The sequence below is a fragment of the Macaca mulatta genome, chromosome 6 (assembly GCF_049350105.2).
Source record: "Macaca mulatta isolate MMU2019108-1 chromosome 6, T2T-MMU8v2.0, whole genome shotgun sequence".
Classification (NCBI taxonomy): domain Eukaryota; kingdom Metazoa; phylum Chordata; class Mammalia; order Primates; family Cercopithecidae; genus Macaca; species Macaca mulatta.
This window is the reverse complement of record NC_133411.1, coordinates 7,831,972-7,857,447: the sequence shown is the minus strand read 5'-3', so window position 1 is coordinate 7,857,447 and position 25,476 is coordinate 7,831,972. Positions and strand designations below refer to the sequence as shown.

General features: G+C 46.4%; 1 protein-coding gene across 2 annotated transcripts in view; it reads right to left on the bottom strand.

The window, feature by feature from the left end:
- The window catches only part of TENT4A (terminal nucleotidyltransferase 4A), a 43,434-nt gene that overhangs the window by 9,082 nt on the left and 8,876 nt on the right, over positions 1-25,476 (bottom strand). For both annotated transcript variants that reach the window (XM_028849270.2, NM_001261299.1), the window contains 6 exon segments: positions 10,106-10,229; positions 9,013-9,059; positions 7,893-8,013; positions 5,081-5,188; positions 3,850-3,978; positions 1,262-1,475 (listed from right to left, as the gene is read on the bottom strand). In XM_028849270.2, coding sequence (XP_028705103.1) covers positions 1,262-1,475; positions 3,850-3,978; positions 5,081-5,188; positions 7,893-8,013; positions 9,013-9,059; positions 10,106-10,229 — 743 coding nt within the window.

Genomic DNA, 25,476 nt, shown 5'->3' with positions numbered 1-25,476 from the left:
AACGGAACCTGCAGGAAGTGAATCCTTTAGAATGGAATGTGAATTCTCATGTGTGAAAAACTGGGACAGCAAATCAAAGAAATCTGTCACAGAAGTCACCAAGGAAGTCAGTCAAGAGGACCTTACTTTTCATCAGAAAAGCACTGTTTCGAATTTTAATCTACATACAACTCATTCTTCACAATCAGGTTAAGTGTAGATTTTTTTTAAAGGACATATATTCTAAGTACCGGAATTTTATCTTTTCTAGGTTTATATTATATATCTCAATGATTATGTGGGTCTTTGTTTTTTTGAGTACATTTCAGTAGACACTTGAAGACAATGGCAATGTCTCCAATGTGACTGATCCAACAGACAAAAAGATGGATGATACACTGCCACACCGTGCTACCAAAAAAACCACTCAAGAGCCTGCATAAATCACGCCATCTACAAGCAACAACAAAACACATCAGCCAATGTGTTTTCCCTGAGATGATCTTTAGGAAATAAAGTCAAAAGCCAAGTGACTAACAGGTTTGCGTTGTGGGATGTGTTCAACAAGATAACAATAATAAACATTAATATCCATATACGAAAAAAGTGGAGAAATACATGTCCAAATAAAGGGATTATGGCATCTACTGTTTTTCTATATTACATACTTCTGGGAAACAAATGATTTAGGATGAATACGGAATACTTCTATAATCAGAAAAAAAAGATTTTCCTTAATTCTGCTTTATTATAGAATGTAAACAGTTGGAAAGACAAAAGTTAATTAGAAGCATTAAATAAGGATTTCTCAAAGTGTCATTAACTGGTTAGTATAAGAGAAACCTGTGGCTGGGCATGGTGGCTCACGCCTGTAATCCCAGCACTCTGGGAGGCCGAGGCAGGTAGATCACAAGGTCAGGAGATCGAGACCATCCTGGCTAACATGGTGAAACCCCATCTCTACTAAAAATACAAAAAATTAGCTGGGAGTGGTGGTGGGTGCCTGTAGTCCCAGCTACTCAGGAGGCTGAGGCAGGAGAATGGCGTGAACCCGGGAGGCGGAGCTTGCAGTGAGCCGAGATCACGCCACTGCACTCCAACCTGGGCGACAGAACGAGACTGTCTCAAAAAAAAAAAAAAAAAAAAAAAAAAAGAGAGAAACCTGCATCAAGAGCAAATGAATTGCCCGAGGCTTTCAGAGCCCCAACATAGCCCCCACACCTCCCCCCCCACCCCCCAAAGCTGGCCTAGCTCCCAGCAGTGGAGGTCGGGGAGCCCTTACCTGGCAGCAGGGGGTCCTCAATGCACAGCATCGACGGTCTGTACCCGCTGGTCATGGCTTTCATGATCTCCTCTTTGGCAATATAGGCACCTCCTTCTTTGATTCTAATACCGGTTTTCAAGTAATTAAAATTTCTCCCATAGAGTTCAAAAAATTCTACAAGAAGCATTCCAAGGTTTTCATCAGCTCTCCGGGCATCAATTCTTGGATGCAACTGTAAAAGCAATGCATCCACAATTTGTATGGATTCAGGGCATGTTCTAAAGAAAATAGGATGCAACGAAGTCTGCCGTCCAGCAGCCTCTTCAAGGCAATACCAGTGAGAGGCACTCGCTCACTCACCAGCACCACGAGGAAGCCTGAACAGCAGCCTCTTCAATGAGGAGTGTTCAAAAGGAATACAATGTACTAATCTCAATTTTATTGTCGTTTAATTTTTGGAATTGTTAATCCATACAGCAAACTTCCTGCAAACACAGATACCTGATTAACCAAATACTGGCAAATAAGTTGACTATATTCTGCATAACTTAGTTGTGTGGATGGTAGATGAAATTTCAGATTCTCACCGTCCTAATTTCGTTATGCTGAAGTACAACCAACAGGGGTCAGTGTTAGACTGAACAGTATGGCGGTCTCACATAAAACCAGAAAGTGAAATGACTGATTTCAGCTGAGTATAGGCCATCAGTATTGCATCATAATATCTATAGCAAGCTTCCATCCTGCTTGCACACAGATGAGCACCACTCTCAGTTCAGTGCCATATCGTCTTCAAAAGCAGGCATTGGGCTTGTTCTGAACTAAACCACTGTCCACCACACCTCCTGACGGTCATAATTCTCAGCTGTCCAGACCTGCATTGCCCACATGTCTATTTAAATGAACTAAAACAAATTAATTAAAAATCCAGCTTGTTGCTCTCACCAGCCACACTGCAATACTCAGTAGCCACATGTGGCACCAAGCCCCTTGCCGGACCATGCAGAAGTGGCCATCACCATCACAGAGAATTCTATCGGACAGTGCCAACTAGAAAGGGATGGACAAGGGCACATGAGAGAAATCCCTCAGAGAAGCACGGTGCTTGAAACTATTTATAACACAGAGTGCCAGGAGGAGCTGCAGCTCGAAAGCATACAAATGTTTTTAAGGTTCAGAAGAATCCCGGAGTTCTCTGCGTATTTCCACCACACAAGAGGAGGATTCCAATTCTGGCCTCACCTTTATTCCCTTCCTTATTCCTTGTCTTTTAGCCAAAATCACATATCCAAGAGCCTGGCCAGTGGCAGGGTGGGCCTCCTCCCCTCACTCAGTCAAGAAACTCAAATGTTGCCACAGTCACACCGCTGAGGCAGGACAAGCTCTGGGCACTGGACAGGCACAGGGATGTGGCAGTGAACCCAGGAATCCGACTCATGCTATGGTGGCCTCCTGTGGGGTCACAGGATCACTGAAAGGACCCCCTGAGGGGGTGGCAGGAGGCCCTGGGCCCAGGCACACATGGCACATGCATGATCAAAGTATTAAGTAGCTGTTGTTACTACAAGGCCATGAAAATAGTGCAAGTCAGGAGTATATTAGTAAAGAACAGAGGCCCATGTTTAGTTCAAAATAATGTCCAAAAACTATGGAAGAAAGGCTATACACTAACGGCCACATCTCAGAGGGGAAAGTGAAAACAGGACAGTGTGACTTGAACTGTAAGAAAACAGACATGGAATTCCATTTTCACTACTCTTAAAGCATCTCTGCAGAGACAGACCAAGGAAGCTGCGATCATCACAGGTGGTTACCCAGTGGTTCTACTATCATAGCATTCGTGACAGTGAGAACATTACCAAATCATGAACAGAAACGGCTCACTCAGCACAATCACAAGTACAACATTAATGGTAAACATGGACAAATCCAGTTGTGCAGCTAAATTATACAGGCAAGATTCTGTAAAGAACAGAATTCTTCACTCAAGAAAATATAAACACAATACTGTTTCAATTAGAGATGATTTTAAATGTTTAAAAAGTGTAAGTACAGTTTATCAATACATCACAGCATTTAACAATATTTTTTAAAACACATCTGTTTTCTACTGATAGATTTTCCATGTTACTCAACAAAATAAGGACCACATATAATTTCAGACAAAATAATGAGGTTTCATCAATTGAGAAAGCAATCTTGTAAATCCTTTTCTCATATGTGGTACCAAACTTTATTCTGAGACAATTTTTTTTCAATATAAATCACAGGCAAGCACCAACAAATGTTTATTGTTTACCATGAAATGGACATTTCTGAATATAGAGAACTCCTTGAGCTTGCACTGATGTGCACTGGACCCACAGAACCAGATGGGCACCCCGCACTAACCGTTACACCCAGTACAAAATGAGCTACAAAGGAGCCTCCAGAAAGGTGCGTTGATCAAGAGGGTTTTAATATAAGAATCAGAAATCAGCCTCTAACAAATTGAAACAATATAGTAAAAGGAGAGCAAAGGCTGCTGGAACCTACAGGACAACTGGTTGGAAAAGTCTACTCTTACACATGTCTCAACAGAAACGGTCGCAAGAAAGCATACGTACCTGTAGAAAGCTAATGGCCATTAAAATTAGGCTGTATGAGCTAATTCCACCTGTAAAAACTTCATTCAGGTCCCTCTGCAGAAGGAACTGTTTCAATACTAAAATCAAGTAAGGCAGCAATGAATATTTCTGTAAATTCCAAAAGAAAAAGATTTATTGAGTAATTACCATACTTTCAAAGAGATTTCACATAGCAAATTACACAAGACAGAAAGGAACGTTTCCTCCATCCTCTTGCCCATCTGAAGACTCTCAGTAAGTCTCAAACTTTGGTTGGGAGACGCTAAGAATTAATTTCCTGAGGGGCTTGTGAAAATCGAGACTGTGGAGCTCTCCCTCAGTTATGACTCAGCAGGGGTGCACCCCCACCATGAAGAGTCCACAGGCACAAAGGAACTCAAGGAGAGACCAGTGCGTTCGCTGGAGTGTTTATGTGCTTGCTACGCAGGCCGTGAGGACAGTGGGGGCCTCCGGAGCAGGACAGCAGAGTGAGGGTGGCAAGGAAGGCAGAGCGGCAGGAGATGACAGGAGGGAGGGAAAGCCTGGCTGCTGCTGTCCGTGTTGTGCTGGGGGCAGACGTGCTCCTTCAGACCAGATGACAAGGGGGAAGGGGGAACCTGAAGGGCAAGGCCCTTGAAAATGGAACAAGACGGGACCAGATTGCAGGGGTGGATTTGCCCCTGCTAAGGACTACAATGGCCTCTACTGTAACAGGATTTGCCCCTGCTAAGGACTGCACAGTCTCTACAGTAACAGGAAGGAAGTCACGACCACCCGGGGGTCGTGAACATGGTCAGAGTCCCAAATACATCAGCTCAACCAAATCTCTCTGCCCATCCTCAGGCACTGAGACCACCCAAAGTGAGTATATCTAAGACACCTCATGATTTATCAACTTCCACTGGACCCCTGCGCAAAACCTGCCAATGAGGCACGCTGAGCTAGAAGCAGTCTCTTTGTAATAACTGGAAACAACATTTTAACAAAGCCCTCTAAAATAGTTGTCAACTTCATAAAATGGTTACTCAAGAAAAGCAAATTTTAACAACAGCTATGTAATTTCAAAGTATCTCTAGAAATAGTATTGTAGGAGAAATAATGTAAGTGTAGTCTGTATTACAAAAGACCCCTGTGTGCAGCTGACAGCTGTAAACATCTGTAGGAGAAATGCCGCCGAGCATAAGCACTCCAGTCCTGCACTTTCGCTGCGCGAGGTCACCAAGCACAGTACCTTCATGTAATTCTTGATGAACTCCGCTGCCCGGACACCCGTCTCCATGTTAAAGCTGATGTCAACTTTCACTTCAGTCTCCTGATCTGTGAGCTTTATTATTGGTACCTGTAAAGATTTCATTTTAAGAACTGCTTTAATATGCAGGACTCTCCACAGCCAGGCATCAAAATGCTGCCAAAGCTGTACAGAGGTTTGGTGTTTTTTCTTAGTAATGAAAGGGGGTCAGAGAACATTGTCAGCATCAGTAGTCCCTGAATCCAGGACAACTCCCAGGCCCCAGCCCCTCACAGCAAGGCCCACGTTCTGTCCCGCCCCTGCAGCCCTGGATCAGCACCGGAGGTGACCAAGCATCAAAGAGGACTGAGGGGAGGGAGCCAACAGGGAACATGATGAGTTAGTCTCTGCCACGCCCACCCTACGTGCTGGGATGGGGAGAGGTGCCTGGCCCCCAACTTCTATTTGGTCGAATTTTTGAAATAATTTAATGTAACTTCAAAGCCATTTTTTAAATTGTACGTTATACTGATACTGTTTCTCCAAACAATACTGGTATTGTTTATCTACTTTGGGTTTTCACTCTTTAAGATAATTTTACCAAAAAAACCTTTCCCCTAAAAGATTCAGCAAATAAAGGGCTATTTTAGAAATACTCTCCCCAACAAGAACTGTCACCAAATGGCACTCAAAACCTGCCTGAGCAACTGTCCAGGCCACACTCACGCCCCACCGCCCACCCCACCAGTGAAACTGTGTTCTTCCAGGAAAAAAGGCAATGTTTGGTTTCCTTCAGCCGTGAAGCATTAAAAACGGAGTTCCTTTAACCAAAACAATCAGGGTCTGATGAAAGGTTTAAACACCAGTGAAAGGCAACACAGGGACGAGGCATTCAGTACACACCTATTCTGGGCTTTAATGTCTACACTTGAGGGCAAACCACCAAGGACTCAGCGTGTGAGGACAGGCCAGTGGGGCCAGAGTCACCTGGACGCCACTGCAACCACCAGACAGGGTAAGCTCTGGGGGCCAGCACATTCTAAGAAGGCAGAGAAACAAAACACTTTCCCAAAGAACTCATCGGAAACTGCTTTGGAAGAAGTCAACACTCGATGGCTATGCCTTCCCCGACACCCAGAGTTCAGGAAGCAGCTTCCTTTCCATCTCATGGACTCCTCCCCACAGTCACTCCTGGCCCTCTCCTGCCCTACTCTTGCACACACTCACTCACCGCAGCAACCCCAAATCCTGAGGTGAGGAGTAACACTGGAACATTCAGTTTTGGGTTGTCCTTCCAAACAGACAAGCTTTCACCTTAAACTCAGCCCTCGCCCCGGGGCTCTTGTGCCCATGACAGACCGGCTGCATGGTGAGGACGGTCCCTGGAAAGGAGCAGTGGCAGGCTCCAGGCTCTCCCTGCAGTCTACACTGGCCTTCAGGCAACAGAGGAAGAGGTACTTAGTAGCCAATATGCGACAGTAATGAGGTCACTGGGACGAAGCAGTTACTGCAACAACTGCTCAACCTACTGTGTGTCCTCAGGACAACCGCACCTTAGTTCTCTACTCCAAAGGTGGTCGCCTGGTCAGGATTCCCATCCACCTCCCCGCTGCCCCTTGGCACACACAGAGGAGCAGCAGACAACAGCGGCCTGGGCTAAACGCAGGTGCTGCCTCGCACTGCCGCCAGCCCACCTTGGGCTTACTACCTCACCTCTCTGCACCTGTTTCCTCACCTGTAAAATGAGAAGAGCAACAGTGTCTGCTGGTGAGAGTGGCTGGGAGAGCTAAGTGCAATAAGGCCCATAAGCATTTGAGAAAGTGGCCAGCCAGGGCTCGTCTCATGCTCATGAGAAGAGCCAACAGCCCCTTTTGGAACCTGGGCCTGGAGGGAGCCTCTGGTGCTGCCTGCTGTCTCTGGTCCACATGACAATGATGTGAGCACGTGTACTTCGTTAACTTTCACCAAGAGGTGCACCTGGTACATGTGCACTTTTCAGTGCATATATCACGTTTTAAAATTTGCCCCCAGTCCCAATCAAAAGCACCTGACAAGGAATCACCTGAGAAGCATGTGAATGCCCCCTCCCCTACCACCGCACAGGCAGGAGGAAGCTCCCGCCTTAACTGACGCTCTGCTAAACACTAGGAGGATGTGAATCACACACTACATAAGTTGACAGACAAATTTAAAAATGAAATGCTAGCCAGTCGCACAGGTGAGCTAAGAACTGTCATACGACAGGCAAGTACCTCCCAGTCACTGGGGGCTTAGAATCTTGAACTGACATAAACTTTAACAAGTACACACCAGAAACAGTCTCATCTCCACACTTCCCCCAAAGAGAAGAGGCTTTTCATATATGTATATATTTTGGAACAACGAAGGAACAGCTAAGCTGTTCCTCTTGAATTTAACGTAGCAAATGGTAATCATAAAAACCATGGTTTAATCATTGAGCCAAACACTCCAAAATGGGCAGCACCTGAACGTCAGTGTCCGCTTTCAGATATGACTCTCCTTTCCTATTCATCCTAACATGAGTAGACACAATCATATATTTTCATTCCAAGAACAGTTTAATGGGCTCACAAATCCCAAAAGTTCAGACTCACTAAACACGTTCTCAGTTGGTGATCATGACTATAAAACAAAAACATAAAACACTTGTCTATACCAGAAGCAGATTAATCATCGAAACCGTGGCCAATAACTGTGTAAAATACCACGAGCTCGTGACACAGGCGTATCCTGTAACCACCTGGGATGTGACGAGGCTCCTGCCCAGTCAGAGGGGCCAAAGCCAGGCACTCACCGTAGCCTTGTCAAGGACTTTGATGGAACACGGCTCAGCCACATTGTGCTTCCGCAGGGCTTGCTCCAGCAGCTGTAAAGGAGGACGCTCCCATTTCCCGAAGACCACCAGGTCTATGTCGCTGACAGAAGAAAATGCACGTCAGCCACTGCTCCCCTTACCACAGCCTACACACTCGTGTGGGCAGGATAAGCACCACCGCACATGTGCCTGCGTCTCCCACAAAGGCCAAGACACAATCCCACTAGGCTATGGCCCCTAAGGAAGTGAAATGCAGTTCATAAACTATAGCAAATCCTCGCTGAACTGAAGGGAAGACTTCCATAAGATGGAAAGCAAAGGTTAAATGATTCTCCCAACAGCACTAGGTATGTGAGGGGATTCAGATGAAAACGCCTGCCCCCAAAGCAGGCTGAGGCCCCGCTCTCCCAGCACCTACTCCAGCACTACCTACACTGGATCACTCCTGCAGACTCAGGGATTTCTGGATACCCGAACCTGTTCAATTACCCATTGGCCCTGCTAACATCAACCCCCAAATCCTGAGATTAGAGCCTCTTCAGCCTCCAAATGCTAACTAGCAGTGGGTTAATAGAAGGTAAACTTTTAATGAGATAGTGCACGGAAATTTATTTTGATATCAAGAATCCTTAATGAGAAAATACCAGTTTACATTTTAGAATGCAAACTTGTTTGACATTTTCTTATCAGGTAAAAACCCTTAGAAAATACTATTTAAAGAGAATTTTGCTTGAATCTTCATTAAAACATAAGATCAATTTTTCAAACACATGTTCTAAAGTATCAGCAGAATGTTTTCTATTGCGTTTACTTCCCACAGTCCTCCCACCTGTCTTCTTCACGTTTCCAGCACCCAGCATTTTTGCACCCCAACAAATTAAGTGTGAGGCAAAATGCAAAGCAATGAATTCATCATAACACTAAATTAAATCTTTCTGCCAATTTCCTTCTGTAACCACAGTCTTTTCCTTCAGCTGGCCTTTTTCGCCTTAGACTCAATTACAAAGAATCTATTTGTAGCCCTTAATATCGCCCAGACACCATCCCAGCCTCTAAATAAGCACAGACACTAGCCCATGCCATGCAGTCTGGTACTCACCTAGTTGGAAGATAGAGACCTGTACTAAAGCTGCCAAATATCTGTACCTGAAAGAAAGGGAGGTTGCTTTAAAATGTATACCACAGACCAAGCAGCCACACTACCATTACTTCTTACTCCAAGAAAGCCCTCACTATACCCTTGGGTAAAAAATAAAACTACCTTGGAAACTGATGGAGGGGACTGTGTAACAATTAACCAGAAAATTCCCTATAAGTTAAAGACGTGCCCCAAAAAGGAATGTTTAAAAACTCTAAGTTAAGAAGTGAAACAAGTTTTGTCTTCACCCTACAACCCTTCAAAGCTGAGGACTTTCCAGAGCTAGCTTTGAACCCTTCAACCTCTTCTTAAACCCACAGCTAAGGCACTGGGGCAGGGCTTTGTCCTAGGGCTCTGAAGTTTAAAGCCAAAAATATGTATCATTTTTAAAGAGGAGCAGAAAACTGGGTCGTCCTTGCCCACCGCCCACCAAGAGCACACATGCCCCTCACAGCTAGAGCACGGCCAGCCCTGCCGGTCCCCTGAGCCCAGCCAGCAGCAGGGAAGGCTGCTGAGCAGAGCCAGCCAGGGGCAGGCTTCACACCGCCTGCACCAAGCATTCCAGAAGGCCCCTCTCCACATGTCAAAAACACTTGTTCCTTCACCACAAGAGTGGTGTGTGATGAGGGAACACTTCCAAGTTTTACAAAAATGAACACATTATATGCTACCATGTGTGGTGGTGGGGAAGCAGGGGTGGGTGACAGGGTGAAATTTCTAAATTTAAGGTGAACTTAAGAGAAACAATCACATCATTCTCCCCGCTCCAAAAAAAAAAAAAATCCCTCAGCCAATGGTCCTCGCACTTGAGTGTGCGCCAGTGTCACACAGACCCGTGGCCACCGCAGGTGTCGAAGGCATCAGGTGCAGGTGGGCCGGGGGCCGTGCATTCCTAGCATTGCAGGCGACCTGGCCCTCTCAAAGCACACTTGGAGAACTGCTTTCTCGGGCAAATGGGAAAAGGTCTGTGTGGATCCAGCCGACCCATCACCACAGGGCGTTTAAATTTACTCGCACATGACTTGCGGCACAGAACCCCAAAGAACATACTCACATCAGCCGTCGGCCAAAGGTCTTTAACAACAGTTTCGATCCGTTTCACCACCTCTCTTCTCATAGCTGCTTCTTCAGGACAAGGGGACATGAAGTTATAAAAGTCAATTATTTCCTCATGTAGTCTAATGGACAAAAGAGAAAACATACTAGAGTTACAATGAAACGTCACCACGCTTTCTGTTCTGTTCTTACATTAGGATGACACTCAAACATATTTCTGGCCATGAAATTCAGTTTCATTTCTCCTCTGAAAGTATAAAATGAAAACTCTGTGTTCAACAAACTTACACAGTATGACTTAGCAACACTAAACAAGTGAATTTTGTCAATTCCAAGTATCAATAAATTTACAACTGGCCTTTAAAGATTTATCCAAAAAAAATCATCTCAGTGATTCTGCACTGAAAAAAATGAGAGAATTCCATCCAGGAAGTGTGAAAGCAGCTTTCCAATGAATGTGGCACAGTCGGGCACAGGTCTGAGGGTGGGACCCAGCTCCAGTGCATGTCCCAAGGCCCCATCAGCACCTCCCTGAGTGCTTCAGCTAAGGAGGATGGGAGGGACTGAGAATGGGCCAAGGTGTGGGGAAGGAACACATGAACAGGAAAAAAGATATGTGAGTCCTCAGGGGCCCAGCGGCCCAGGTCGCCCAAGCTACCTGGTGACCATCCACTAAATCCAGGTTCCATCTGCCAGTCTCAGCAGAGAGAAACAGGGTCCCTGGAGGCAGAAAAGTTGATCTAATTCAATACTCAAGTATTCTCTCCTTAAGAGGCCAACAAGGAGGTCAACAGCCAGATGCCTGTGGGATAGGAGTAAGTAGGGCCTCTGTCTCTCTTAACAAAAAACTAAAGCAGTGTTTTCAAGCACTAGGAGCAAGGCCTGGAAGACGCCTCATGCCGCCACCTCAAAGGTGCTGATGTCCTGTCACCCCATGGGCTCCAAGAGCTGAGGTCAGCCCTGTGGTCAGTGGCACCAGCCTATGTCATGAGTTAAGGCTGAAGCCTACACCGATGACTGCAGGAAAAGTGCTGTCGTCCTCCTTTCCTTTAAGAGATTAATTAAAGATGGAGAGAGGAGAAAGCAAATTATCCAGTCCCCGGAATTATAACAAATCAAACTCATCTGCTTCCTTAATGCTAGAACTCCTAGGAATTATAACAAATCAAACTTGCCTGTTTCCATTCTAAGTTTCACTAATAAAGCAAAGAGCAGAAGACAAAACAGGGTCAACGAACAGCTGGCAAAGTGGAAGCATATAGCACCTCTTACAGGACCCGCCAGGGGTGAGTCCAAAGGTGAGTGGCCCCACGTCAGCCTACAGTTTGGCTCTTGTGTAAAGTTAATTTCAACTGTCTCTCACCTGAAGTATCGCCACTTCCCACCCTGCCAAAAAAGTCATTTGGAGGAAGTATTCCAAACCGCCCACAGAGGGTTTAAGGCTAGGCTGCAAGCACACATGAGACTCCAGTAGCAGCAAATAAATGCTGGGCACCCTTGCTCATGAAGCACCTGCAAATCAGGCCATCCCTGCAGCCTAATTTTATCTATCACATTTAATTTAAAAAAACATGTGTCTGGATGCGGTGGCTCACGCCTGTAATCCCAGCACTTTGGGTGGCTGAGGTGGGTGGATCACGAGTTCAGGAAATCAAGACCATCCTGGCTAAAATGGTGAAACCCCATCTCTAGTAAAAATAGAAAAAAAATTAGCTAGGCATGGTGGCACGAGCTTGTAGTCCCAGCTACCCGGGAGACTGAGGCAGGAGAATCACTTGAACCCGGGAGGCAGAAGCTGCAGTGGGCCGAGATTCTGCCACTGCACTCCAGCCTGGGCAACAGAGCAAGACTGTCTCACCCAAAAAAAAAAAAAAAGTAAGAAAACACGTCACCCTAACCATGGTCCCAATTCAGACAGCCACCAGTCCAGCTGTTAATACATCCCAACATTAAAATATTTTTTCCAAACTGAACAAACTACAAGAGCTTTGAAGTAAAGCTTCTATCTTTTCAACAATTACTGAGCACCAACTACATACTAGGCATTTAACTATCTTTTCTACCCGCTCAGTAGGCCACTTTAAAGTCTGAGATGTTACCTAAAATTTCCTACCACTTAGTAATGTAAGCAGGACTAGATACGGCACGTTAGCAGGTTAATATCCACCCCAGGGAAGAGCCACAGGCCAGCCTCTCTCCATCAGCAAGAGCGTCTGGGTGGACCCCTTTACCTTCACCAGTCACTATCACTGTCACTGCAGAGCTAGGCACAGGCCTGGGCTCTCCATGAGAACAGCACTGGGAAGTCTGTCCACCTAAACCACTACACCACGTGGCCTCCTGTACCTCACAGTCCCGTTCTGAGGATAACAACAGGAGAAACTTAGAGAGATTCTAACAAAGATGCAGGCTTGGAATTATTAAATAATTGGCCCAAAGTCATGGAAGAATACCAAGGCTAGGATGCTAAAATTCTATCCACATCCCCCAGATTTAACTCATTAAAGCATACTATAAACAGGGCATTCCAATTTGTCAAAATGCCACTCCAGGTTTCTGCCTGCAGAGTAGAATGTACTGTCAACTTTAAGGTCTACCTGAAGTAACAGCAACATCAAATAGCTTTCAGGCCCTGTGCAGCCACATTCACCACCCTACGGGGCATCCCCTACTATCAGGACATGCTCAACACTCCAGGAAAGGAAGAGTATGGAGATAACACCTGCTGCAATCTGCCTCAGACAAACAAAATTAGCGTTAACATGGCATCCGTTTTTGTCAAATGTCTGTTCCCTTGCACAGAGAGAAGAGGGGGTGGCCTGGTATTCCTCCCCTAAAACAGGAGAGATTAATGGCGAGGCGTGGCCTGCCCGTGCTCCTAGCAGAAAGGGGGCTCAGGGGAACACAGGGCCTCCTGACATTGGCATTGTGTCCAAACAATGAGGGGCACTAATAACCACACCTGTCTGAAATCTGTAATAAAATGGACTTAAAAGTGAGCAACTGTTGTAACAAATATTAGATAATAAGAGCCAAGAACAATTTTGTTTTGCCTTTTCAGAACAGAAAGGACACAGCCGGCGGCCCTGCCATCCATGCCTCTTGGATAAGGGAGTCAGACAAGAAGGCTCTGGCGAAGCGCCCCACTGGGCCCTTCCTTCCAGGAGAGCAGGGACCAGCGAGGTGCCGCACGACGCCAGGACTGCGCACGAGGCAGAGCGTGAGACTGATGGTGGCCGCGGGACAGTACCAACCATCATCATGAAGCCTCTGGGCTGACCTGCAAAGTCCCCAGCCTGCCTTCCGCTTGGCTCTTTGTGAGGCCCTCAGAAGGCGAGGGGTGGGGGCCAGGCAGCGAGGTGGAACACCGACCAAACTGAGAAACAGTGCGCAGTAAGAGCAGCCCAACAAAACCCACATGAGGGCACTGCCCAGCCGTGCCCACCCAGCGGCCTCCCTGCAACCGCACGATCCTGGAGGCCATCTGTGGATGGACGCAATGGCTCACTGCTCCATCTCCGGTGCCCAGAACAGTGCTTGCCTGTGCATGGAATGAATCAATCAAGTTTTGCTAAGATATTTTGCTGACCTTGTCATTGCTCATATACATTCTCTATAAAATGACATCTAAAATTAACATTCTGAAAATATTTTACCTCTGCACTGAATAATTTGATCTGTTAGCAGAAACCATTTAAATGGCCAACTATCCCTTTAAAAATGTAAACAGTCACTAAGTGTTTTGGATTATCTCAATACTAACATTGCCAGGACTTTTCACTGCCTTAGAAAGCTGTGCACATACCTTCACAGAAAAGCCTTGCTGACCACAGGCCATGCCACCAGTGCCAACTACGACATACCTCCTTTATTCATCTATGACTTCAAATACTGAATATACCCACTGCTTCAATTCTCCAAAAGTCTGTTACAGAAGTACATCAATGAAAAGTTTTAATCATTTCTTCTCAACAAAACAGAAATAAGTTTAGTCTTATGTTCGCACATACCAAACCTCCAGGGAATTTACAACTGGCAGGATGTCCGCATAAAAACCACACTAAAGTCTGCTATCCACAGACCAGTCATCAAAATCTTTTAAGAGCTCAATTTCAGTTCTGCTCACTAGTGTTCAGTCTCTAAATCGAAGAAATTTCTATGCATTGACCATAATAGAATATATCTCTCTACAGTGGATCACAGAGGTGGCATCTCAGAACCAGTAGGACACACTGACAGCCCGAGGCAGCCCCAAGGCCCTGCTGCCCCCCAAGCATGCCATCATCCCCGTCCCCATGAGAAAGGCTGGCGGCACGTCGGGAAGCAGTGCCAGCGGAGAGGCGGCCTGAGCACCCTCAGGCGGCCAGTGAGACCTGGGAAGTGCCTGGGAGGGCTTTCCCAGGAGGCTTCTTAGGGAAGGAGCTGGCACATAGCCCTCTGGCCTCGCCCCCTACTCCTGACACATTAGGCTGGCACTCTCCAGCTGGGGGCTGCGAGTGGCCCAGGAAACTCCTTTATGATACAAATCTCATTCTCAGTGGAGGAGCTGAATGGACAAACTGAGGTGGGGCCGAAGGACACAACTCCAGGAACACTGCCCCCAGAACCGGGGGCAGAGCTTCCAACTGCTCTGCGGTGACTTCCAGCCTCGTCTTAGATTTTGTCACCATTTTGAGTTGGCTGTGGTGTAGAAAAGAAGTAGGATCTATAAATGAAGCAAGCCTCTGATGCTTGTCTCCGCGAAGTGAAATCCTGGGACATCAGCAAGCCTCCTGCCCCACACACAGCAGGGGCAGCTTCCTGACCCATCACCATGGAGCAAACCCTGAATGATTCATTTCCTGGTTATCTTAAGAAAAAAGGAAACGGTGACAGCAGAGTTTTTTTTTTTTAGTGAATTTTCATTTTAATCAAGAAACTACTAGAAAACAGAATTCTGAAGCATTATTTCCTAGTGTGCTTTACTAAAAATTAGAGAATAAAGTTCATTGAAAAACAACAAAAGATCACTCTTGTTTACAATCACTACCTTGCAAGAGTCCAAACCCATCAAAAGGTAACGACTGACTTCTCCATTTAGTAAATTCCCGATTTTCTGCTTTTAGTACTAAAAAGCAAGATCAGCAATGTTTTCGTATTTATCTGGTATATGCTTGCTGCATGTATTTATGAGACCCAACTTACTGAGCTATTTTAAGAGCAAAAGAAGGATCCTACAGTTAGAGAACAAAACTATATTATTCCATAGCTAATAAAGCTATTGATGAAAACAGATGACCCATTTCAGGGCATGATTTTCGGCTTTAGAAGCTGAGCTAATGGGATTAACTGGTTTTCCAGTTTGTCCAAACTTGAATTAAAGCCAAAGCCAGGGAGGACTGGCTCGTTTTGAAGCTGGGGCCAAAGAGGTGAAGCAACTCCACCCGTCCCCTGCCTCACGCGCTTCGTATCCCTCCCAGGGCAGAGCTGGCTCCTCCTCCATCTCAGCCCCAAGGCTCTGCCCTGCCTTCCCCACAAGGCACAATTTCTAAGTTGTTCAAAAGTGACTTCTTTGTAGTCTACCGAAGAACAGGCAGCTGCACTGCAGTAGGTAAAGGACAAAGGTACTAAGGGGCACAAAGGCAGAGGTGACAACCCTGAAGCCAGGATAGCCTATGTAAAATGAAACACTTTAGAAAGAACAGTGGGGCCAGAAGAAGCACACCAAACACTTTATAATCCAGGTCTCTGGGTGGGGAACATACAGGAACATACTATGGGTTTGCTTGTCCAGGACGTTCTCCTAGACTTTAAATCCAGTAGCTTCTTTTAAGCAAAGTGATGGTCAAAGGTCTGATATTATTCAATGTTTAAGGGAAAGGAAAGGTCACAAAAACAAACACGCCCTCCTCCAATCTGGATACAAGTTGTTTCAAGCCAGGAGTGTTGGCCCAGGTCTGCAGTCCCAGCTAGTCAGGAGGCTGATGTGGGAGGATAGGCTGAGCCCAGGATTCAAAGCTACAGTGAGTGGTGATTGCACCACTGCACTCCAGTCTGGGCACCAGTGCAAGACCCCATTTCAAAAAAAAAAAAAAAAAAAGGCTTCAGCACCTTAAACCCACTGAACATGAGGAGATGCACTCTGAAGAATGGGCGCTTCCAGTCTCCCAACTCACTGAAATCTCACAGCTCTCGACACTCAGGTATACAGTTCTGTCCATGTTAATTATGTGCCTCAGTTTACCTTTAACACCCCGTTAAATCTCATCAATCCTGAATGCTAGGGAAAAAGTGATTTTACAAACTGCATGTGAGTTCAGTTCCCAGTTTTTTCCACTAAAACGTAAAATGCGACAGAAAATACTGGAAACTCACTGTTAATTTATTCTCTCCCTCTTCTCCTCCAACTCTTCCTTCAAAACCCTTAAAACGGGTGGTTTCTCAGAAATCGAAGTTCCTCACCTCAGCTCCACAATGTTCACTATGCATTTTTGCCCAAAAAAATAATGTCTCAGTGAAATATTTGGAGTTAACCACTACAATTTTGTAGATTTTATAACATGCTTTGATGCTATTACACCAAAACCACAACTGATTCAGACACTACTACGTTGCACTGATAGGGTCTGGATTAATATTTAACTTTAGGAAGAGTGGGTTGCTAGAGCAAATCTCAAGTACAGCATAATGAGGGAACGACTGCATTGCTTCTGTTTTGAGGGATCAATGATCCTCTTTAAAGCATCCATTTACTGATACAGTTAATGAGCTAATTATAAATCATTTTTATTTATTTTTAATTACATTACAAGGCAACTAATACCTGCACAAATTAGAAAATCCAGAAGCAGGATTTCAAGGCTTTTTTTTTTCCTTTCTTTTTTAAATCAAGGCTCGAAAGAAGGAAAAGGACTGAAACTATAAATGAAACCCTTCGTGTTTCTAGGGCTGCCAGTCAGCTGCTTTTAGTGTCTGCCTCAGTTCCACCCACTCTGGGCAGGGAGGGACCTATCGATGTGCCTGTCTTTCTACACAGCGGCTGTGAATGAAGCTGCAGGCTCACGTGTAAGGAGAAGGCCAGGCAAGGACCCAGGAGAATCTGCTGCGGAGGGAAGGGGCGCCTGACAGCTACCGACAGAGGAGGAGGGCGCACTCCCCTGGAGGAGGAGCAGGAGCTGTGAGCCTCCTGAGACAGCCAATGTTAACTTGGTTAAAAAGGTTAAGACTGACTACCATTCACAAAACAGCCAGGGCAGAAGGGTTCTGCAGCTTAGGAATCAATGTGGAACTCAGACCTACAGGAATTCCACTCGACAAGTGTAAGCCTTTTTTCCCCTTCCCTCTCCCACATCTCTCCTGGGATGAGCCACAGAGGATCCTGGAGCAGGTGATGTCCCAGGGCCAGTCAGAACCTCACCGGAGGGTGAGCAGAGGTGCCTTTGTGAGTGCTGGGGGGCATGATACTCTTTCACCCCAGTAGAGCAAACCCAAGCACACGGCAAATGCCATGCAAAGGTCCTGGGGCCACTCGGAGTGGGGAGAAACACCATAATCTCCTCTTCCCCTCGGAACAGAAAGTAAGAAAGGGCTTAGGTACCAGAAACTTGTAATAATTAAGCCACAGGAAAAATACTTAACTTGGGAATCTGCATTGGTTCTAAGCCCACTGCTAAAGAAGAAAATGAGGCACCAGACCAGGATGAAGCTCCACATCTCACAAACTGAGTCGGCAGATACCCCAGCAGTGGGGCCAGAACTACTCAGAACCACCCCACACTACAGGAACCACCAGGAGCAAACCCAGGGGAGGCACCCCACCTGCTTAACATGTCCTCAACCCAGCTCAGCACACACACACACACACACACACAAAAACCCAAGGGGTTCAATCTCCTAATACTGGAGTCTGAAGCAACCCACAGCGCAATCAAGAACCCACAGACTCTGAAAGAGATTAAGGAGAGGCGAAGAAGACGGCACTTCCTGAGCCACATCTGCTCTGGTCCACCTGCCACCCCGTCTGGCAGTGCAGCCACAGCATCACTGCTGATGACCACAGAGCACCTCTGGGTGCTCCGAGGGAACCGCGCCTGCTGTGAAACTGCATAACTGCGCCTGGAAGCTAGCTTGCTTGCTAGCTCAAGCAGCTGATCACTTTTGAAATGAAAGCAGCTATACTTTGTCTTTCCAGATATCCTTACACTGGATGAAAAATAAGAAGCGAACGTCATCTTTTGGGGCAACAATACAGAGTAAGAGCCAAGAGGCTAAAAACATTAATATTCTGGGACACTACACAATATCCGCATTACCAACATTCACACTAGATCCTCCCAAATAGTCTTTGAGGCAAGTACTGCTATTTTCATTTTACAGATGACAAAACTAAGTATTCATCAGACATATGGTAACTGGCCCAAGACTATACAGAACCAGGACTCAAGTCTCCATCTTGAAGTCCGAGCCACTGAGCTGGAAAGCACACTCAGGAAGGAACCCAACACAGAAGTAGGCCAGTCCTTTCCTAAAGTGTGACAAGATGTAAATATAACTCCAATTATTGAGAAAATTGTGTACATCTATCTATACAATATTTTAAAGTTGTTTAAAAGAGCTTTTTAAAGACAGGAGGAAATGCTAGCAGCATTTTTTTTTTAATGCAAAATGATACATTTGCTACATATTTAAAGCAGCATTAAAAGTGACAAGAAATATGCTCAAATGTTAACAATAGAAAAATTATAGGTAGTTTCTGTATTTTCCACATTTTCTTCAATAAGTACATTATTGTTTTCATAATCCTAATAAATGAAGCGTAATCATTTCAGTTTTACTAATTCATACTGCAAAAGTCAAAGAGCAGACATCACTGTGCCCGTCTTAAGTCTTCTGTAAGAATTTGGGATCCCGCAGCCTTTACACTAAAGTCACACCAGCAGGGGCTCCCTCCGGGCTCTGCCACCCAGCACCACAGGACCTCGTGCTGCTGACCCTGTGTCAGCTCCTAGCCCCGCATGGCTAAGAGGCCCCTTCAGCCGTCAAGTTCTGGGTCTGGTTTAGAAAGTTATCCCATACCCCAGATTGCAGCAGTACACGTCCCTGCCCTGCCAAAGGGAAGGCCCCTGAAAAAGCTATCCCACAATCGCGAAAAACCTCCAGATGCAAAGACTAAACACCGGAAGAGCTATGTGAGGAAGGAGTTCTCTCAAGTACCCCAACCACACTAGTAAGGCCAACCAGGGTCTCTCGACCATGCCAGCTCTCAAAGGCACTGCTGCCAGGGGGCTGTGCTGAGTGGGATTCCGAGGCTACATTACATAGCCTTAGTAGAAAAAATTGTTACTATTCATTGGTGATGAATACTCATTAGCTGACATTCCTCATCTGCCTGCTGTGACCAGGCGCTCACTGTATGACACGCTTCACTGAGTCTGATGAAACCACCGTCACCCCATTCTACAGATGGCTCAGAGGCAAAGCACCTGCCTATACTTCGCAGGCGCCATGAGAGCCCAGGCAGCAGCTGCAGCTCTGCAGCCCCTGCCCTCCACACAGTCAACCCCCTGAGGCCCCGCCAAGATGACAGAAAACAACTATTCAAGAAAGGACTATACAAAAGGCTGGAAATCACCAATTACACAAAGTAAGTATGACTGAGCGAGAGAGAGGGAGAGAGAAAAGAACTCACTGGATCCAAAGATGTAAGCCAATATTAAAGCACAGCAAGTAGATGGGATTCGTGGTCTGCAGTTATTTACCATGAGCCTCTGCATAGCGCACCCGGTTGATACAGACAGTAGAGCTGTGGGCAGGATGATGATGCGGTCCCTACTCACTGAGTTTATATGGGAGGGACAGGGGGCATGATGGGGGAGATAAGTAGCCAAAATAAACCAAAAAGGTGCTAGGCAGAAATTTAAACGGGTAACCACAGCTGTGAACTTTAGGTTGGGTGCTCAAGGAGAGCCTCCCTGATACCAAGGGGCTGGAACTGAGTCTGAGATGGGAAAGGCAATGAGCAGCCAGTTGTGGAAAGACAAGAGGACAGCACTCTGGCACAAGGGACAGCAGGATGGGGCCCCCAGGTGGGACGGACTAAGAGGACACCAAGGGCACCGGCACAGCCCAAGTAGTGGAGTCTAAGACCAGGCCTGAGTGTACCTGTTCCCATGGGCCAGCTACAGAGCAGAGAGTCCAAAAGCCTGGAGGAGATTCAAGATGGACCAAAAGGACTAAGCCCTCAGAAAGTCAGGATGCAGAGCCCAGCTGCCAGCAAAGGCCCCACTGCCTCCCGCTGAGCCTCGGCACTCCTGAGATGCCAGGCCCTCAGCCTGCCTGCAGCCTGGAAGGGGAGAAGGTCCCGGGGGCAAGGTGGGAGGTGTTTGGTGAGCAACACTAGGAAGGGCTTGGGTGAGCGACATCCGTGGCATGCCAGCTGTGTGAGGGCAACACAGCAGAAAACGGAAAGGAAGAGGGAGCCCAGCAGGGAAGAGCACAGGAGCCAGGGATCAGAGAGGAAGCCCAGGATGCCCTGCTCCACAGAAAACACCGAGTAAGGACACATCAATAAAGCACAGGGTGGACAGAGACAAGGAGCGGAACAAGAGCGAAGCAGCAACTGCACTAGGGTGGCAAGCTGGGGACCAAGGCGGGCAGAGCCCATATACTAAGAGAGCTAAGGTCACCGCTGGGAGGCTGGGCCAGGCGGAACGCTCCCACTCACAGGAAGATGGGACCAGTAGCAAAGTATCCAAGGCTCAAGAGAAACCCCCTGCCACATTAAGGCCGACCTCAGTCTACATCCGGATCCTCAAGCAAGCAACCGAGGCAGCAGCTGGGCGCGGAAGCGAGGGCGCTCAGGACAGCTGGGCAATCAAAGGCAACCGCCCATCCCTGGGGACTGGGTCTCACCTTTGATTCCACACAACCCTCCAAGCCAGAGAGGACAGGCAACATGTGTGAGTTCTGAAGCAAAGAGTGGTCCAGGCACATGGCAGATTCAAGGAGAATGACCCCAATCAGCTCTTATTTGGGACCCTGACCATTCAACACACATGACAAAAGGCACCAACAGTGGCTCCCACCTGCAAACGCAGTGGAGGACAGTGGATGCCAGGTCAAGGTGGCGCGGCACGAGTCACAGCCAGAGGACACTGCAGGATGCCACGCGGGACCACAGGGCTGAGCTGACCAGAGGCAATGCTGGGTATGTCGCCTCAAAGAAACTCACCAGAAGCATGAACCACGTTAGGAACTTAGAAACCTCAGACAGCAGTCCCAGGAAGCCTCCTGGTGATAAGCATGAGGTCTGTGGAATATGCTGCAAATCGTGGTTTCCCAGGCAGAGGCGAGACTGCAGACCCTTTAGGAGCCCGAAGTGACTGGGGTCAGATCGCGTCCCAAGTACGACATAGGGACGCAGCTGCCCCCACATGGTGCTGTTATGAGGACTTAATGAATCCACACTGGGAAGTGCTTAGCACAGGCCCTGGCCCTCAGTAAGGGCTAGGTGCAGTAGTGGTCATAACTACAAACTACAGATGCTGAAAATTCATGGACACAGAAACACCACCACTGGGCACCACAGGAGGGAGAAACAAAGGCTGAGCCTCCAACCTACACAGCCCAAGCAAACCAAGACTTCATCAAAGATTTTACTCTGATGTTTCTGCACTTAGCCACTTACGGTTTTCATGTTTTATGTTCTTAGCCTCAGCACTATCTCTCAGAAACCAGTATTTCCAACTGAAGTTAGACATCTTTCCCTTTCAAGCAAAATTAATAATTTGGCAAATTTATGTAAAGATAAGACTTTTAATGTAAGTATTTCTACTGACCAATCCATGTGTCCATCTACACGAGCCTAGAGAGGTCCTATAGTGACAGTCACCTAATTGTCCTTCTGGGTGGTGGGACTGAGTGACTTCAGAGCTTTCTGCTTCAAAAAACAAACCATGAATCAGTTTTATAAAAACAATGTCGTCATTTTTTAGTTAGCACGAAGTACTCTTAGAAACAACCTCTAGCTCTAAAGCGATCAGCAAATGGCAGTGTAAGACGGCACACACAGCAGGTGGTCCCCAGCCTCACAAAACAGCCTCTCTCCAACTGGTGATGACAGCACCAGGTCCTCCTGTTGGGTTGAGAGAAGTCACCCTCAGAATCCTCTTGGGAAAATTAGGGCACTAACTGTCCATCCCTGGAGTGTCTGAATCATTCGGAGACTGGGCAGGCCCTCAGACAGCACCAGCATCTCTCCTGAGAAGTCAGATATCACTTCTCTGGACCCAGAGATTACTGGAACTCAGCATAATTGTTTTCCTTTTTTTTTTTTTTTTTTTTTTTGAGATGGAGTCTCACTCTGTCACCCAGGCTGGAGTGCAGTTGCGTGATCCTGGCTCACTGCAACCTCCGCCTCCTGAGTTCAAGGGATTCTCCTGCCTCAGCCTCCCAAGTAACTGGGACTACAAGTGCGTGCCATCACACCCAGAGAATTGGCCAGAATGGTCTCGATCTCCTGAACTCGTGATCCACCCCTCTCGGCGTCCCAAAGTGCTGGGATTACAGGCATGAGCCACTGCACCCAGCCTGTTTTCCTCTTTATTAGCTTACCTCTTTGGACAATTCTTGCTTTGCTCTACATCTGCGGTGGCTAAAGAGGCAGGCTATGGAGTGAGACTACCTGGACTCCGACGCCAGCTTTACACCTACCAGCTGTGTGACCCCAGGCCAGCTATGCTGAGAACAGCCTCTCCCAGGAGGGTGGCAGGAGACACTGCATAAAGGGTGAGGGCTCAGTCAGGCCAGTAGAGATTACTACTGTGGCTAGGACTGTACACCACTCACTTGATGGCAGCAAAGGAAAAGCTGAGGTCCCCACCTGTTAAGGGAGGCTCTGTGAACAGCAAGTCATCTTCCCCAACCACAGGCCTTATTATTTTATTCTAAAACCAATCCTAAAAGGCTCTTTCTACTCAACAAGTCCGCAAGCTTCAGTTCATTCCATGCTTTCATCTCCCTGGACAGTTCCCATAGGTTCCCATCTTTAGAGTGTGGTCTTGGCGCTCTATCCTTCCACCCATCACACTTGTCCTTCAGCATGAACATCAGTCTCTTGTGAGTCAGAACCACAAACTCTAGATAGATTCACCTTTTGCTTTCTTCCATGAGGTAACTCGTAATGACACTTTAGAATTTCTTTGCATTTCACAGGACATGCAAGGTATCCTTTTCTATGTTTTTGGCCATCATTTCATCGTTGTCCTTCCATTTTTTATAATGTTTTACATAAGTTTAGAGACAATGCCCACAACCAAAATACATTTTACTGTGTTGCGCCACGGGCCCATCTCTGCCCATTCACAGAGGTCTTGCGTGGCTCTTCACTCCAACATACCAGTGCCCTCTCTGAGGGGGTGTGGGAAGGAGCCCAGGTTTGCACACCATGCAGACCTGCACCTGGGCACCAGCACCTTTATTTTCTAGTAGCGGCTTGGGCAAGACGCTTCAATCACTTAATGTTTAATTTTTCTTTCTTGAAAATGAGTTATTGCCCAGGATTGCGAGACTGCAGGTCAAGCCCCCAACGCAGCAGTGCTGACTGAGGCGGCTGCGCTGCCAGTCCTGCTTTGTCTTTCAACTGCCGTCAGATACAACAGCGAGTAAACAGCTCATCAGATGCTCCACTTTTCATAGAATGCAACTTCTAAGAATACTCCAGGTGACAGAAATCCCGCTGCCGCACTGCAGCCTCCCTCCAGGCCAGTTCTGGAACACCTCGAGAAAGCACGAACCCAGAGCGCACTACTGCACAGGACTGGCTTCCCTCCGAAATCCTCAACACTCCCCAACCCCAGAGCTGTCAACTTTGTCCTGCGGTGGCTGTCAAAGCACTCCGCCACATCTGAATCTAATCTCTTTAGGAAAACAAAGCAAAAGGCCCTGTACCAACATATTTGAACCATACTTGTAGAATGAGTTGCTAGGTTCCATCCCCCGCATGTTAGCAACGTCTTGTTCACTGAACAGTTAGGAGTAAAGTGTCCAGATGTCAGCCGTGAATTGACATTTCCAAGTGCAGCACCTTTTGCCAGGTCATGTCAGCCTGTCAAGGCTTCAGTTTTCTATCTACAAAACAGGAGTAATATCACTCATTTCATGGGTCAGCTCTGGGAACTCAAGGAGCAAACTCACGTAGAGAGCTAAGCCAAAAGAGCCTCACACACATGAGCCACAGTGGTGCTGGTGACCAGGAAGGCTGTTCAGAGAAGGAAGTGACCGTCTGCACCATCATTAACCTGTGTGCAAAAACGCTGAGAGACCTATCACCTGCATGCTGGACTGGAGACACTCCAGGTCACAATAGTTTCTCCGTGTTGCTCTGTGTTGCGCTGCTATGCACCTATTTTATGCTTCATGTGCTATTAAAACAGCGGCTGTTTGAAAAGGATTTGCATTGGAAATTCAAACAATTTCTAGAGCTTTCACAGTGGTAACTTGCTGAGTAACACAGTTTTTACTGTTGTATGAGTTTCAATTTATTTCAGCAACAGTTACTGAATCAAACGCTGTTTCAAATAGAGTCTAAAGTTACTGCAGTTCAGAGCTGTCTAAATATATGGCCATTTAAATTTTAATTAAAAGTAAATAAAATTAAAATTCAGCTCCTCAGTTGCATTTGTCACATTTCAAGTGCTCAAAAGTCACATATGGCCAGTGGCTACTGTATTAGTGCAAAACTAGAATTATTCCATCTCCACAGGAAGCTCTACTGGACAGTGCTGTTCTAGTTGCCTTCTTAATGTTCCCTGGCCCTTAATTTTGTTTTCTTTCGCTATACACAGAATACTATGTTAAAAGCTGGAAGAGTTCAGAAAACACTTCATTCACTCCTTCTACTATGTGCACAAAATAAAAAAAACCTTAACCAACTTTAAACGAGTTACACAGAGCAGCACATTCACCCCTGACCAAATACATCGAGAGTACCCTTGCCTCTAGGGAGATGAGATTCTTATTTAAAGCTGTAGAACAGTGCTGATGTACCTTCAGAACAGTTAAAAAAAAAAAAAAAAAAAAAAAACTAAAACACAAAACTAGAACAGATATTATTAAGGCATTGTTTAAATGTTTTAAAAATAGAAAAGTATCTTTCAATTCATAACACCCCTCCAGCCCCCCACTCCCACAACTCAGAACATTCAGTCTTTAGCAGTTTTCACTTTGATCTGAAAGTGAAAGCTGTATTTTCAAAAAACCAAGAAAAAGGCTTTTCCTGTCCAGCTGGCAAGAAGGAGGACTTAATTTTTGGTTTCAATTTCCTTAAAGAGAGGAGAAAAGGGCAGTGGTGGCCTTTTTAATCTCTTGCATGACAACTCACAGAGTGCTTCC